This window comes from Varroa destructor, unplaced genomic scaffold (genome assembly GCF_002443255.2).
Source record: "Varroa destructor unplaced genomic scaffold, Vdes_3.0 BEIS01000007.1, whole genome shotgun sequence".
Lineage (NCBI taxonomy): Eukaryota > Metazoa > Arthropoda > Arachnida > Mesostigmata > Varroidae > Varroa > Varroa destructor.
Window position 1 is genome coordinate 6,389,833 of NW_019211460.1, and position 16,835 is coordinate 6,406,667.

Here is a 16,835-nt window from a genome sequence, read left to right on the forward strand (position 1 = left end):
TATATATGCTCTAGTTCTCATCAGAAATAGAGCATCGATATTATTATATACCGGGCAAGTACATCCGGTGTTAATATGTTCTCATAATTTTAGAAGTCATCTCTTAGTGACTCAAGACTACCTTCGTCGACTAGTATATATTAGTAAATGGATAGGCACAGGTAGTCTGTACTAGTGAAGTAGACCCAAATGAAGCGCTGTATCGGTGGGACGTAAGCACTTCGTACCAACATGAAGTCCAAACGAAAGATCTGGGCTTTTATTCAGCTTATGTGAGCAAACGCGATAACCCGCTATTCACAAATAAAACTTTGTTTGAGTAGCATGTACAATGTCATAGGTTTTAGATAAAGAAGGTCACATTTTGCATATAACAGAAGGGATGCTTTAACTGATTGATAGACATTTTTATTAGGCTGTTGCAAGCAAATACAGTGAACATATCTTTGAATTAGTTAAGCTATAATGATTTTCATTTTGTGTTATTGTTTTATTGTTACACACCTATGTATGAAACTGTCATACAATTAACACACGCTTGTCTTAAAGCTGTAAAAGTTTCTCGACAACCATATGCCTATCGTTCGCTTTTTTCTATTTAAATTTTCCCTATATGGCTTCTCAAAATAAATCGATAGTAGGGTCTTATTGCTTACCAGGTATCTTTTTTTGTTGGGGGAGGGGGGGGGGGTATGAAAAACCGCGTAATTGCGGATTTAGAAGCGCGTTGAGGCCAACGTTAGATATTTCTTTGGTCAATCCAAGAAGTGATTGAGGCATGGTGATGAAGTCTGGCCTTGTCATTGAGAACTTAGGCCATATACTTTCGATTGCCATGGGTTCCCCGAAGAGCTTGAGACAGCAGGCTTGGTTTTCAGCGAATATCAAGTATTTCATTGCAAATAGACCGTCACCTTATATATGAACCCATGTGGCACTATTTCCCCTTAAAGGGACGCCATGTTTTCTTATGGTCCTTCTCCGGTTGGCGGCAGAGGTTGAACCGTGTCTCGTCTATAGCGGCCGTATGCTCCAAACGATTTTTTGTTGAATAAAGTCCCGTGATTTGCACGTGAAATACACCGCAACCATTTTTAGTTGGCTTAGAGTCAGTTCACAGATCATCAATTTCTATTCAATTTTCGCATTCTCACTATACGGGTTATAATTCTGTAACACGTGACGTATGAAATGTCAGCGTAAGCCTACATAACCTTCAGATGTGAAACTCTGCAACGTCTCCTTGCCCTTCGTGTCCTATATCTGGCCACCAGTTTGCTGGTCTTCAGCATACTCAATCTGTTTTGATTGTCATGGCTAGCTAATTAAAAGCAAGTATTAGGATATTTGGCAACGTATCGGATTGGAAGAAGAGAGTTCAGCGGTATTTTTATTTAGCAACCGCGTGGTCAATAAGCCAATGAAAATTTCCTGAGGGCAACGAAGTGCACAGGTAGAGAAACGTGCCGCCATCATCAATAGCTGCCTTCAAAAGGTTCCTACCTAAGCTTGCAAGCGTTGAGTATTTGTAATGTTTTTTTGCTAGCCTTGCAAGGAGCACTCGTCGTTCACTTTCGTCAAGCCTAAATGGACTAGTGACCTAAATGGTACAAAAGCAGCTTTATGTAGTAGCAAGATTTATGCAGTTCATTTATGATGCATTGTATGTTTACTGTAAGGCTCTATAGATTGAGGCGAAGGTAGCCGACATACTCTGCCGACATGCTTTGTTTCAGTACTGCTTATAACGAATTTGGTACTAAACTTCTGTCGACTACCTTTCCGGTAGGATGCCATGAGTCGAGTGGCTAACAGCTAATGAAAAGGCCTCAAATAGTATATTTCGATGAGTTTTAGTGTCTTCGATAATATGACAAATAAGCTAGAACTGCACTACCAGAGTAGTAAGTTTCTACCCTCGGCAATTTACCGCCGTGAATAAAACCACATTTCGCTCTATAAATTAGTAACTTTGGTGGCTTCTAGGTTGTGACGCTTAGAGCTTGTGGTTATAGAAGCAATAAATAGTCGTAATAATTTTACTAGGCCTAGACGTACCGCTTTCTCAAATAAGGCTTTCTTTTCAAAACTAATCTTTTATTTCAGATTGAGATTTCAGCTGTTGCTGAGTCGGTGGACCGTTACTCTCTCGTAAGCATACTATCTCTTACCAAACACAAAGATGTTTGGATACAGCCGTACAACCGAAGTGTTCAAGACAGCAACAATAAGGCCGGCCAAAAAGAAGCTCAAAACGAATCGACGGGAAGTGATGGTGAAACTGAGATCTTTGCTAAAGGTATTGTTCTGTTCGGATACGCAAGCACATTAACATGTAAAGGCTAACACATGCCTAAACATCCGCTTTTATTTAGGTTCAGCGTGCGCGTCTAAATGACTGATCATAGAACGGCTACTATAGTATATGTCAACGACGGGACTAGAACTAGCACCGTTTCGGTCACAATTTTATCAGTTCAAGCCGTAACCTGTCGAAGTTTCCGAGTTTTCATTGTTCAGTTTGTGAAACGAAATTTCCATATTTGAGTTGGTATTTTCAGTGCGATGAGGTATTGGGAAACGACAACTTGAACATGAATGGAAAATGTCGTCGATGACCCAAAGTAACAAATCAAGCAGGGCGTTCCGTGATAGCTTGTATTATATATATATATATATATATATATATATATATATATATATATAATGTTCACTCAAATGTCAAAAAAAATGTGTTGATAAAGGTTTGATATATGTAAATAGGCATATCTAATACAACAAGGGATGTTCGCAGGCTATATACGTGAAATTATACTTACTCTATACGTACTCACCTATGAAGGTGGGGTTTTACATTTGATAATAACGATGCTGAAAGTGAGTTAATTACAGTAAGTGGTACTTAAGTGTATCTTGAAAAACCTTAGTACAGAACTTCTGTAAGCACAATAATGAACCCAACCCTCTAGCGTCTTTCATCATTTACTTTCAGGTGATATCGTGTATGGAAAGGTTGGTGTTGTACTTTCGTTAGATGCCATGACTCCAATGTTTCGCGCTAATATCGAAAGATGTTATCTGTGTTCTTCAATCGACGAATCCATCTCCACTAGGTTACCGCTTACTGGCAAGCCTTGCGCCGACCACTCGAAAATGAGTTGCATCTTCAAAATTCTCGTATGTAAAGAAACTCTTTCGTTAACCTACTACAAGCTTAAAAGATCGTAAGTTATATGGATAAGAATAGTCATAGTCTTTCTCTCCGAGCACTTTATGATTTCTCATAATCAATGTATTAATAAGTTGCCCCTTAAGAAGGGAATCGGATTTGACTAAGCCATATCATTCATATGCTCCATGTACAATTTGTGATTATCACTATTAAATTTTAACAACAAAAAATATATAGCAAATAAATAAAAAAAAAAAAAAAAAAAAGAAAAATCAAAGCAAAAAAGCCTGCTGTTCAGGAAAAAAAATGCTTATCATTGTAGATGCATTAAAGCGCAAGGCTCCATAAAGTGTGACGGTGGGAAAAATTAACCGTTCCTGTGCCCATTTGAATGTTATATGTTTTAATCTGCGAGCGTTGTTCTCGAATTCTTTGTATCTAGCATAAGTAGCTATCATTGTTAGATATCCAAAAAGAACTGGAGTTTTTCGAAAACTTCGGAAATAATCTATACCTTTATGTTATCATGTATATTAGGTCACATTGTACAAGCTTTCCTTTGCCGGGCCCTATTGTCTGTTTGCGCATTTTGCCACGCCTCAGTTTATTTTTATTTATGCTCAGGCACCAATCTGGGACTTTGTGAGACTTTGGCGATCGCGAATTTCCAATGAACCGTCCACTGCATGCGCACAAAATGTGTCTTCGTTTATTTAAAATAAAGAAATACAGACAATATATTCGCTAGATGTCGGCTGTGGGGTAGTGCTACCGAGGTAGACTGGCCGAGATGCACTCAAACGGGGCACTCTACCTAAACTATGTTCTCCTGTTTAACACCACAGTCGGTATAAGCTTTTTCTAAAACCTAGAACTTCTCATGTTCTAATTTGAGCGCTTGGCGATATTTATAATTAATAAAGGACGGACATTGAAGGTTTTAAGAGAACCCTATAAACCTTTTCTTCTTTGTTGTGTTCAAATGGACGATACTATCTGAACGTTTATTTACAAAAAGCTCTTTTTTCTTTTATAACCTTCAACCGTAAGTTAGACCCCAATGCGGTCTCAGCCTTCTTCCAACCAAGACTCTATACAAGATATAGAAGATTTTATTTGCCTTATAGGCCTTTTTAAACACTACAAATATCTTGATATACAACGAGTAAGAAAATGTACGACCTAAAAGTACTGTCCTTTATTATAAATCATTTATGCGAACGTTTCAAGGACGATTGGTAGACTTTCGGATCACTTCTATTTATATAAATATCGTTCTTGAGTATGATATGTCTCTTCTCATCTATTTTTACGACATGCGTCCAGGACTCAGCCGACCCATATTCGGTGGACATGTCCCTTGGAGGCACCCAGTTTGGAGCGGTGATGATGTCTCAGGATCCGACATCATTCGATCCGGAGGTCCTTGATGCAGTTCGGGTCAAACAAAGGGCGGATGGTTTTGCTTTTCGGGTAAGTCAATAGCCCCCAAACAACGCCAAATACAATACGCCAACTTTTTTGATTTCATAGAACTTTATAGCCATTATAACAACCCATGGTCTTCCAAAGAATCGTATGTTAAACGTCGACATTGTGCTTCGCCTGCTGGGTGGAATTATTTATTATAGCAGGAATAAACCGGTTTTGGGGACCACCAATGCGGACATAGTCGAATCATGTACCGAGCACCTTTAAGCCTTACGCGCCTTTTTTAACACATTTTTTTTAAAGAAACATTTAGAAGTGTATTGAATGCGCAATCATATCTTCGAACTCACTACCTGTGGGTACTATATGCCAATATTTTGATATTCTATAAGTTTTTTATGCTGTTCAGTCAGTCGATCTCAAATTTGATAAGTTTTTTGCCCTGTAAGTATAAGAGTTATTTCAGTGTTTCTAAAATAATTTAATAAAATAAACATTCAATCTACCTATACCACGAAATCGTGAAGCATTAAGTGTGTCGACCACTAACAATTAACTGATAAAATCGTCTTAGCCGCCAGCCGATATGTCCTGGTTTTCCGTCTTTGTCTTTGAAGATTTGTAAATAAACCAGTACTGCAAGAAAATAATAAAGGAAATTGTTACGTGTAATCACATCGTTTAGGGATATTCTTAATAATACCTAACATACAGAAGCTATGATCTACTCTTGATGTAGGTGGCTCCGCTTTTCGAGCATACTGCTGCAACCAACTTTCATAGTCAAAGCGAGCTCGACAATAGAATGGATGGGCGAAACGTGACAAGAACTTACTGGCACGTTCACTGCGTGTTTACTGTAGATCACGAAAATGATAACGGTTACCAACCAAGTGCCGATAGGTGTGTACGTAAATTTAAGTTACACAGAAATGCATTTGTGAACAAGACGTTTTTATTAAAGTGAACTTCATTATGATTCTCGCCATCAATTATCATCTCATCTAAAAGTGATAATCGTAATAGTAATTATTAATATTATCGTTAATTGCCCAATGAACATTTAGTACACGCGATCGTCGAAGCACCACGTTCGGCATGCGACCCAGATCATCGCGCCTTAACCGCCATAGCTTATCACCAACGAGGGTCACGAGAGAATCATTCCGAGATATCCTTAAGGATCAGAATGAAGACGACATCCGAGAGGGTTCGGCCCTACTCCTTCTTGAATCCTACGACGGCTATCTGGCGTCGCTTGGATCGGAAGGGTCCGGTCTATGGCATTTGCTAGTGACGTCGCTACAGCATTCCTCCTCTTCACCTCTACCGCTTTTGTTTTTCCTCTTCGCTGGGTGTATCCTCTTCCTTATTATCCTTTTGCTGCTTCTTAGCGCAGTTCGCTTTGCCAAACGCGCCCCGCGATACCAGCCCCCGCTAAAGACAGCGGGCACGACCAGCCCAGGCGCACAGATTATCAATGCCAATAATAATCACCAGGTAGGCTATCTTTAATCTGTTTTGCTATTGTCAAGACTCTCCGCTTCTGCGTCTGATATGCATACAGAAAGTTTCGGAGGCCGTACGTCTTCGCTGTTCAGTATAGATTGCAGTGAGATTTCATTGTTATAGGCGGTATCGATAGAATTATTCGAGTGAACTGTATTTTGTTGATCCAAGAAGGCTGATATTAATCATCTCATGAAGGTCAGACTTCAATCTCCAGAACGGGCTGAGACACGCTAAGCAAAGAAAACAAGTGATAAATTAACAATATTTACGTTAATAGGCATATTTGTGGTTTCAATCAACTCTTAGAATATTACTGGAACGTAGGCCCATGTTTATGCAATACGATTTCCCATTAGTATTTCCTTTAATTGACTTGGTCCTATGAAAAATTTTAGGTCGTCACAATGCACGTCTTCGGTCCGTGCGAAGAGCAGTCGAATGGTAAGCTGAAAATATCTTCACCGAATGGCTCACAGGAGAAAATTTTGTATCCGCCGCCATCGCCGCAATCCTCGCGTCATGTCGCACTTGCTGAATCCGACCCGTCCTAGTCAAGAAGCAACTTAAGGTTTTTATCCGACTAAGGCCAACGTGCTGCGCTATTAGAGTCGGAGCTATCCCACTGCTTAGGCACAGCGCAAACGAACCCCCAGCACTGAAATCCGTACCTTGTATATCTATCGATAGTGAGTGATTATAAAATGTGAAAATAGTATCTAAGTATTTGATCAGAACTTTTAAGTAAGCACGGGCAGTTTCTCTACTAAATGATATCAGTCGCGGCGTTTATTAACTATTACCGACGTTTCTCGACCCCTCGTGGCTCTTGGCATCGTTACAACAATCATATTGCGGGGGCACTGTTCGTCTTAAATGAAAATGTGGGGACCGATGTAGAAGAACAGATGAGAATACTATGAACATAAGTGGCAGAAAAATTCCGTGAATTTACAAAAAAAAATGCATTTTTTGCTATTATAACAGGCGACGATTTTTATTTTAAATAAACACCTTTTTGTAAAAAAAAATACTCAGTAATTTGTGAAATTCTACCTTTGCTTAACTTAAACTATCCTAATATGTTGTACATCCGCTGCATTGTCTATATCCACCATCATCTAGTGAGAGAAACCGACAAAGAACAACAGGTGGATATCTAAGCGTCGCTAGCTGCATGCGAGGTTTGTTATAGGGAAAGCCTTTAATGAACGGCCTTCTAGTGTGAGGCCACTTTTTGCTTATAAACAGATGTACGTCTAAAAACTGCAGCAATGGAGAGTCTAGAGGCCTGGTCAGATGGACTTTCCACAGGTCGCGAGGATCATTGTATAGCAGAGACAATGGTCATGTAATTATTACTTCCATAGTAGAAGAGTATAGAAATAAAATAGCAACTGCGGGTGAAAAGTGCGTATTGTTAAATTGTCACGCAGCTTACCCATTTTGAATTCTATCACCTTTATTAAATGATGATAAAGTGACTAATTAAGCAGTTAGTGCAAAACAAGCTTTCTAGTAGATGTGTTATACAGAAGGAGGACAAAAGTGTACATTGCTTTGTATATTTCACATGGGACAGGTATTCGAGAGAACGTGAAAGCACGAGAGATTTGTAAATAAACTGAACAAACGAGTAATAAACTTATTTAATAATATTACCTATCGTCTGCGTCCTGGCTAATCATGTTGGCTATATTTATGATTCTCTATTTTAAAACCTAACAGGACAGAAACTAATTTGATCGTTAATATAATATTTAACGTACTAATCCATCTTACGATTTCGATCGAACCGGACATCGTTTATAGATGACATTTAGCGCGGCAAACAATTGAACCGTCTACAAAGATGCTGTCGGTTTCAAATACTAATAAATTTTAGGCCACGTAAAGGTCCGTAAAGGCCACCGCAATCACGTAAAGGTCCGTTATCTAACTATCATCTTGAAAATCTGAGTTCCTTTTACATTCTAACCTTAATACATTGTAAACCTTTGTTCAAAAATAAATGTGTCCATTAGGTTTTCATAGTGTTGGATAATCGTCCGTTGTTTCCCCGCGAAGAGCAGAATTTCAATTACATACAGATGAAATTCCATAGGTTCAAGATCCGATGCAGTCTCGAGTTTGGCGGCGAGATTAAGTAGGTCCATGTATTAAGCGCTCTGCTGCTTTCCCAAACAGAGAAACGAGCATGCTCGAAGTGTTGCGCGAAAAAAGTAAACCAACACTTGACGGATATTGCGGAATGTCTACGGAAATCAGGCACTAAGTGAAGCTAAAGTAAACAAGTAACTCAGGCGTTTCAAACGTGGACCGAAGCCTATCCAGGACATGTTGCAAACCCGGCACAGCGATGATGGTCATGAACTAAGGTCCTTCTAATGGTTTACATACTGCGACTGTCGAAAAATCGCTCATCATTTGTTTGGCCCCACCGTCAGCAACAAGTACAATCGTAACGAGCTTAGCACGCGCGAGTCTGTCTGACGCAAAGGACAGATCCTAGGTTTTCGGTCACTGCTTGCACTGCAATTTTTGCGAAAAATTTGATGTGTGTATTGCCTCGGCCCTGTCGGGGCTTAGCCCGTCCAACTTTTTCCCATTACCGAAACTGAAGACAAGCAGACTTGCAGAGCAAGCGTTTCGACATAAAAGAGGAAATAAAGGAAAAGTCGTGACCCGAGCTGAGAGCTATCCCGACTTTAAAAAAGTGGTTTGAGATAAGAAAAGAAAGTCGTACTGCGTTTGGCGGAAATGACTTCAAAGGGAACCGCTTTAATTGGGACAATCGAATAAATATTTATGAATCTGGTATAAACGACTTATTAAATTTTGGGTGTTTCGTCACTCTTTACGCGTGGGAACACAGTTCTAACTTGTCGCGTGATGTGGACTAGTGCGTTTAAGATGAACCCTTATCACTATCAACAGTGCTCAATGACATGAATATCCTAACGCAAAAAAAAAAAAAAGAAGAAAAAAAAAAGAAGAAAAAAAAAGCTTGAAAACGTTTCGATGTTTAGCTGATTCTCAAATATTTACTACATTTGTTAAATGAACAGGATCACCAAATGTTATTTAGTTTTATTGTTTTAGTCTTCTAAATTCATTAATACGATTAAGAGGAAGTCTTCGTGAAGCATATATGTGATAAGAAATTTTGCAAACAATATAGCAAACGTCTCAAACTTTTTGATAACTTTGAATAACAGTTTTTGTCAAAATTGTGAAGCACGTCGCCGAAAATTTAAGTAAAACAAACGAATAGTTATCATTTTATTTATTATAGGATATATTACATACATTATTATTACAATATATATTTATTATAAAATATAGTACAGATAACGCAATGTATCCGTACCGGGGAATTTTATTTGAGCCAATTAGACGCGCAAGATGAATAATAAGCCGACAAGATATTTTTATTCGACACCTGTTTGTGCTTACTGGAATCTGCTTGAACATCTTCGTCCTATCAACCAGAAAAAAATAGGTGTTTGTATCCATATGCTCCTATAAATGCTCTGCTGTGTAACGAATATTGGCCTACTAGAAGGGAGTACGTCGGTCGATATGGGACTTTAGACAAAGCTCTTCGTAATACCTGAAGCCCTTAGGAACCGGTAGCCTCGTCATTTGCGATGACTAAGGACACATATTAAACGATCGATAATATTTAACTGAAATTACTGTATAATAAACAGCAGAGAATCTTGTTATCAAGTATTAATTTGTCAATCACAAGGTTAAATGTGAACATGTCCTTAGCAAGACAAGCTTACGAAGCCTAAAAATAAAAGTGTTTATATAGAGAAACGTACGTTGAAACAGGCGCCTGGAATTTTGCGTTCAAAAGAACACTCAAGGTAGAAGGGATCGAAGTGACTTTCCAGTTTTTTGGAAGTACGCTTGGAGCGTATGAACGGAAAAATAAAGTTTGTACTTGAAAACAGTAGTTTATAATTGAAGTGGAAATTAAACATGTCTAGAAAACGAGCATTGGAAAATGTATAATATACTTTAATCATAGCATTACAATAGTAATTAACCGCAGTTACGTGTCGTTGCTATTGGCCCATAAACAGTTTACTTTATATATATATATATATATATATATATATGTATGTATGTATATATATATATATATATATATATATAAAGGTAAACACGAGGTTTGCCGTTTAAGCTAATCCGGAAACTAAAAGATGCAGGACTTAAGCAGCATAGGTATATAGATATAGCCCCTTGATAGCGTTGGGTTCATTCGTACTTTTGTCGATATCCATGATTATAATACTTATATTCGACATAATCAGTAGCCGATATTCTCTTTTTTTCAAAGAGTTGTTAATTTCTATAACAAAATCGTAAATGTGTGGCTCTTTGTGCCTTTTGTTATTTCAAGCTTCTTCGACGTAAACCTTTCTAGCATCAATAACGGCAGTTGTAACATATACCTGCTACGATATATAGCTGTATGGGGTAGCTTGTTTCCGCGATAGATTAGTGGGGTGCTGGTCTTAGGGGTACGTTGTGGTTTCGGGTTTGACTTCGGGCAACGACACACTTCATTTCGAGCCAGGAGCGACCCATCTGACAGAATGCCTAGCGGCAAAATGGAGATGAACTTTGAAACATTTATCTAATGCGGAGATGTTTTTTGCTTACCGTTTAATTGTTTCGGTCAGCGAATTAGTTTATCGATAGAGCATCATTGTTGCTGGAATATGGGTCAAGTTCCCAAATGTATCATGTTTTTAAATGTATCATGAATTACGTAAACCCTGTGTCTTGTTGATCAGACTTCGATGCTAAGCATCAGACGACCACTCAGTCCGACGCTGTTGCTTGCATGGGAGCAACCGAGATCACAGTAGTTACTTTAGTTTGTAGAAGATGCTGTAGGGACTAAGCACTGGCAACCTCAAAGGGGTGCGAACACACAAAAAAGGCTGATAAAATGGGAGAGCTGGTATAGGGTTTTTCGTTAGAGAGGCAATTCACGTATCTGTACCGGGCAAGATCCAGTTTCAATGGCAGCTAGCGGCGTGGAAGAAACTGCAGCCGCCGCCGACACAACATACGTCCATTTATGTCGTACGATTGATGTATATCAAAACAGCCAAACTTGACCAATGCGCAAGGATTATGCAGAGTTGCGCCATGCTCACGGCAAGACAAACTGCGCACGAGTTTACTAAACAATTTAACATAACATTGCAACTAAACGGGCAGGGAACGATCGGATGGTGGTATTCTTAGTACGGCATGCTCTGCTTTGCAGGCGCGATGAGCCTGAATAAGCAAGCGGCCGAAGTTTCGTTTGAGAATATCAGTGTTTTGACGGAGACATACAGTTCAATATCTCTTTAATCTTTCGTTTTTTTTTGCTAATCGATTTTCTAAAAATAATTACTTTCAGGGAATCGAAACTGGCTGCTTAAATAATATTACAAGATCATGGAATTTTTGTTATACCGCTCGTTTTTGTGTCTGTAAGTGGAAACAGAGTTCCAGCAGAGGTTCTGTGTCAAAGGCAAGACTTTGCGAGCCCACCTGGATGAAGACAATCTTAAGCAATTTACCACAACCGTTCGCTGCTCTCTAGAGGCTACGCCTACTGATCATAGATAAACTTGAGACTTACACGTATCTAATTACGATTAAGTTCATAAGACAAGAATGTCTACCTTATCGCACTACAACACCTAGACGTGACCGTCTGAATCTCAGTTTCGTATTACTTGACAGAATCTCACTGCTTATGGCAGAAGGCTCGCTATCCGTGACAAAAACTGAGTACGAATAATAACTGAAGAAATATTGTCAGAGAGTTTCAGAAGACAGCTTTTATGGTGCTGAGAAAAAAAACATATTCACAGAGCAAGTTTTCTTCCATTAGTAGCAGAGGCGGTTGGCAAAATCGGCTCATCGCAGAGTGGCATGTCAACCGCGCGTTTTCAGAAATGACTGATGACATAAAAAAAAGAATGATGAAATTTCTGATTGGTTATTTGTCAAAACAATGGAGTATCTATTATTTTTTTGCATACGTGGGGTGCAATCGTCCAAATATACTGGTGTGACATAGGTAAAAAAAATATTCTCTTTTCATAGATATAACTTTTTAAAAAAAACCCTATAGAAAAATGCAGTAACATCAACCACGTGGTTATAGAATACGTGCTTTAGGTCCTTGCTCCACAGCAAATAGCCAACTTTTAGCAACAAATAGCCAATAGTTTGTTTTTTTTTTTACAGAAATCGAACTATATCAATGGCAAAATGCGAGTTAGGTTTATTTTAACTGTAGCGTAAATATAACTTGACCAAATTTCAAGCAAGTTTGCCAACTTATTGTAGCTTTTCCATTAGCCTATTATGTAATGGAAAAGCGACACTTGTGCTAAACTAGTTCCGTTTCGTAATTATAAGTTGGTCTATATTGTTTAATGTATTTTATCAAGTATCGCACCTCGTATAAATTAGATGTTAATCCCAGTAGCAGGCACGTGTGGCATTGTGTGTTCGTGATGTAAACAGCAACCTATCCGTAAAGATATCTTGGGAGTAGATCTGCGCAGAATTTTGTAAGTGAACAGAAAGGCCTTCATCGAAAGAATCGCCTATTGCACCTCTAAATACTTCTTGAAGATCGCGAGCGGATTCACATAGGGACTACTGTCGATCTTTTCGACCTAGTCAATAGTTCCTAAATAACCGAAAGCCGGTAGCCGATGACTCACAGGGGCAAACGATCCATGATAACCGGGAAGACCCCCCTTACAACAAGGCCAATTACGTGCTGTTGAAAGAAAACATATTTTGGCCAATACACTATATAGATTTTACTTTAAGAATGTGAAAGTACCAATGTGCAACTGGCAAGTAATTGTCACTTTCACAGGATAAAAACGCGGGGTGTGTTACAACCGAAAATAAGATCACTTCGAGATGCATATTGGTTCTGCAATACAGTTGGTAAACCACAGGTAGAACTTATGACTCTTAAGGTTTGTTTTTTTTTTTATTTGATTGACATTTGTTTTATTTTATCGTGATGAAGCTATATCGCTAATGGCTCGCATTTTAAAGCGTGCGCCATTGCTATTTGGTGCGTAAATGCAGGGAACAACCGTAGGAGGAGCGCCAACCTTAAGAGATCCCAATTAGGTACTTGTGTCGTCCTAACTGCTAAGTTGAATAGCCAAATGTCCTTAGTCCTGTTTGTTAAGTCCAATGCCATGTTCGCTGCAGTAGGTGGATGGCCGTCACTAAATACACAGTCAATAAAGTAATAAGGATGGCACACGTAAATCGTCGTCTCGTGTTAAGCAGAGTACTTGCTTATTATTATAAGACATCTAACATCAAAGGTATCGGGACAGAGTAACTAATGTCGCCATTCAACATTATGCGTGGAGCAGCTGACGGTAGAGAGTTGGAGTCCTGCAGACCGTTTGATTCAGCTTAGCATACACCTCGGAACCCTACCATAGCACCAAAAACGAAAAACTCTCAATTAAGTAAAATATATTACTCAATTAGACAGATTTTTAGTGTAATAAAGTAAATGTAAAGTTAATTAGGTTAGGGGAAATGCCCCGAGATTATATGTCGCTGTTAGGAAGGTGTCTAAAGTAACTGTGAATGTGCACAATTCTGTTATTAAAGGAACTGATCCCTGAACGTAACGTTAGTTCATTTTAGTCAGTCCATATAACATTAATAATAACATGTAATTCAGTACATCTGCTATTTATTACTATTGTTGATTATCTAGACATGAATTTCAGTACCTTAAAATCTACATGTTTATATATTGGTTTCAATACAGAATGCATAATAATAATAATAACGAATAATACACATATTGTCACACAATCAATGGTTCATACTGAGTAATTAACTAAGTTCGAATTGTACTAGATTTTAATATCTATTATTTTCTTTGTAAATAAATATAATAAACCCTCACAAATTTGACGAAAAGCGCGGAACGATAACTTGGTTGGTTTTGGTAAATAATTGGTAACTAACATCATGTCCCAGCTGCAGACGACAGGACAGCGCGCCAAATACAACATCTCCAGTGTTGGATAGTTTCTTTTTCGGCTACGTAAGATAACTTACCCATAACAAATCACAGTATTTATCCATACGTAAATCTCTGGTTCATCGAAACAATCTGTTGAGCAAAGCAAATAATTAATCTATTACTTATAGTTCGATCCTCGATTTTATTTGTTGAATGATTTTTTTTTACATTGCAAATCGGCTTTTCGCCGGATTGTAAATAAAATGGCTTAGATTGATATATATATATATATATATATATATATATATATATATATATATATATATATATATATATATATCGGCACTTCATTGAAAAGATATGGATTATAAAAGAATGCTAATTTTTTTACATTTTCAGCCAGGTATTTGATATAATGGGTAAGCACGATTCTATTACGACTAGAAGACGACCCCACCATAGGTAGAAGTTGAGTAACTTAACTCACGATTCGCTAGACCAGCTTTGTAAGTAGCTAAATAATCATAGGGCACGCTATTCGATTTGAATCCAGAAAAAGGGTCCTAGAATTGAATAATACCAAATAAACATTTGTTTTACTGCGCATGACGCTCGATGCTCTTCGCGGAGTGCCTTTTGCGGAACTATAACCGTTCACAGGATTCGATGTACGAAAGCAATCTACCGGAGTGGAAAGGAAAGATGAAAAAGTCGATCTGTAGTTTTTTTTTTTTTTTCTAAACGCCCGTTTTTATGTCGGTCAACGGGAAAAGCCCACACCGGCAAAACCGATGCTGTTGACCAATGCGGTTGGCTATACGCAGCGTCCACTGCGAACTTTGTACTCACACAAGGAACGATGAAGCAGAGGAGATCAGAGTATCCGCAGACGTTGGAGAGTCTATGCGCTACATACCATCTTTTGAATGTCCAATACGGTACGTCATAGGGTATACTAAATAATATTCATTTGTTACAGGTTTTGAGTAGATTTTTTAATTCTTATTATATTTGGTGTGGCGGAAAAATATGAAGCGTATGCTACTTCATTTGGTGTCAGAGTTGAAATTATTTCAGCGTGAAATTGATGATTTAGCCAAAAAGCTTGACCTGTCATGTGGCTAGTAAAGATCTTTATACCAATCGACACAGGTTTTGCACTGCACAAAAAGTTCATACCAAAAAATATTCAGATTCACTATAGGATAGCTTGCCTGTAGAGGAAAAACTCGTTTGAGTAGCTTTATTATCTCTGGCGATATTGGTTCTCGGTAGCACTTGCTCTAGGGATGAACGTCTTTGAGGTCAGGTGTTGGGAAAGCAAGTATGGTAGTCTCGGTGGCGTCCTCCCTATGTAAGATACAGTTTCCATACTCCTATGATTGTGCCTGCTTTCTCTATTATTTTAAAGAACGAACGTAGCTTATAGAGATTCAACCATCAATTATCTTCCGTGGTTGACAAACGCAAAGATTTTTTGATGTCAATTTCTAGCCTGAAGTCGAAAATGTGTGTTTCTATCGTATGGTTCTGAATACGATTCGGCACAAAAACAGATCCATAATACCCTTTTAAATGACTATTTTGTTTTTATTCTATAAAAACTAACTACTTTCAAAAACAATGCTTACAGTCATAAATACCGAACGAATACGTTTTATTTTTGGCGGCTATAAAACGTCTTGTGTCTGTAAACGGCAATAAAAAGGGTAAATTTCATCTATGAGATACCAATCGTCACAGGCAATACACAATGAGAGACACACCCTTAAATGAGTAAGGTAGATCGTTCGATGGCTCACTGTAGAAAACAGATCGTTCATTCATTAGGAATGTAATTTCTACCAGAGAAATGGGAAGCATCATACAGGCATATTCTTAATTAGTACTCATACCTTTCTTCCTATTATTCTTGCATACAATTTAAAAAAAACTATTCTTGCTTTAAGATAATTTTCTAACCGAGTACCTGAAGCTTTCGTTCAAGTGACTAATTGCCATCACGATTATAACTTTCTTTGAATTTCTACTCTAGTAATTTGTGCCAGATGTATGCAACAAATAGAGCATGCAAAAAATATACCAACGTACTTATAGACTTAATAAACCTCGACGTTTCTTAGACTCCAGGTTTTCTTTCAGGGACAGATATGTGCTCGATAACGTACTGTTTGTATGGCATACATCGTAGGACAGGTCGACAATGAGTTACAGATAAAGCGAAGCTCTGATAGAGTATATGCTGGGTGACAATAGCAAAGTTCGAGCTTTTAGCAGTAATTGGGCTACATCGTTTGCTTTTTTTTTTCTTCTATTAACTTACTTGAATATTGGATGTCGTTGAAGAAAACATGTATTTATTAGCAGTGCCTTGCCTCTTTGCATGGCGGCCATAATCAGTGAGGTATTTATCTGTTTAACTGCACTCCATTACAAATGACGTCTGCTACGCAATACTGGCCTCAGGTTCTAAATGTTTCCTTCGGTGGGAAACACATTAGTACCCATAAACCAAATACTGGAAGCTGCCCTAGCGGGTCGGCCAAATATAATTATCGACGACATAAGCATTGCTTGCAAGCGTTCGCTTCTAACTCAGTATAAATTACGCATCTATATCTACTTACTCTAAATATGCGTTTTTAAATATTGCCCCTTTACTGCAGAGTGAATAAC

General features: G+C 38.2%; 1 protein-coding gene and 1 long non-coding RNA gene across 2 annotated transcripts in view; one reads left to right on the plus strand and one right to left on the minus strand.

Annotated features, from left to right (window-relative positions):
- LOC111254133 (uncharacterized) overlaps positions 1-7,777 on the plus strand; it is an 82,934-nt gene extending 75,157 nt beyond the window's left edge. Inside the window, exons 14-19 of the mRNA XM_022814686.2 lie at positions 2,107-2,299; positions 2,993-3,177; positions 4,499-4,645; positions 5,343-5,506; positions 5,671-6,103; positions 6,511-7,777. Coding sequence (XP_022670421.1) covers positions 2,107-2,299; positions 2,993-3,177; positions 4,499-4,645; positions 5,343-5,506; positions 5,671-6,103; positions 6,511-6,666 — 1,278 coding nt within the window. The 3' untranslated portion in view covers positions 6,667-7,777. The remainder of the gene's footprint in view (positions 1-2,106; positions 2,300-2,992; positions 3,178-4,498; positions 4,646-5,342; positions 5,507-5,670; positions 6,104-6,510) is intronic.
- A 4,618-nt stretch (positions 7,778-12,395) lies between these two features.
- On the minus strand, positions 12,396-14,274 carry LOC147754241 (uncharacterized). The gene is made up of 2 exons (XR_015316467.1): positions 14,100-14,274; positions 12,396-13,611 (listed from the first exon to the last, which is right to left on the minus strand). It is a non-coding gene; the product is annotated as an uncharacterized LOC147754241 (long non-coding RNA).
- Between the last annotated feature and the right edge of the window lie 2,561 nt (positions 14,275-16,835).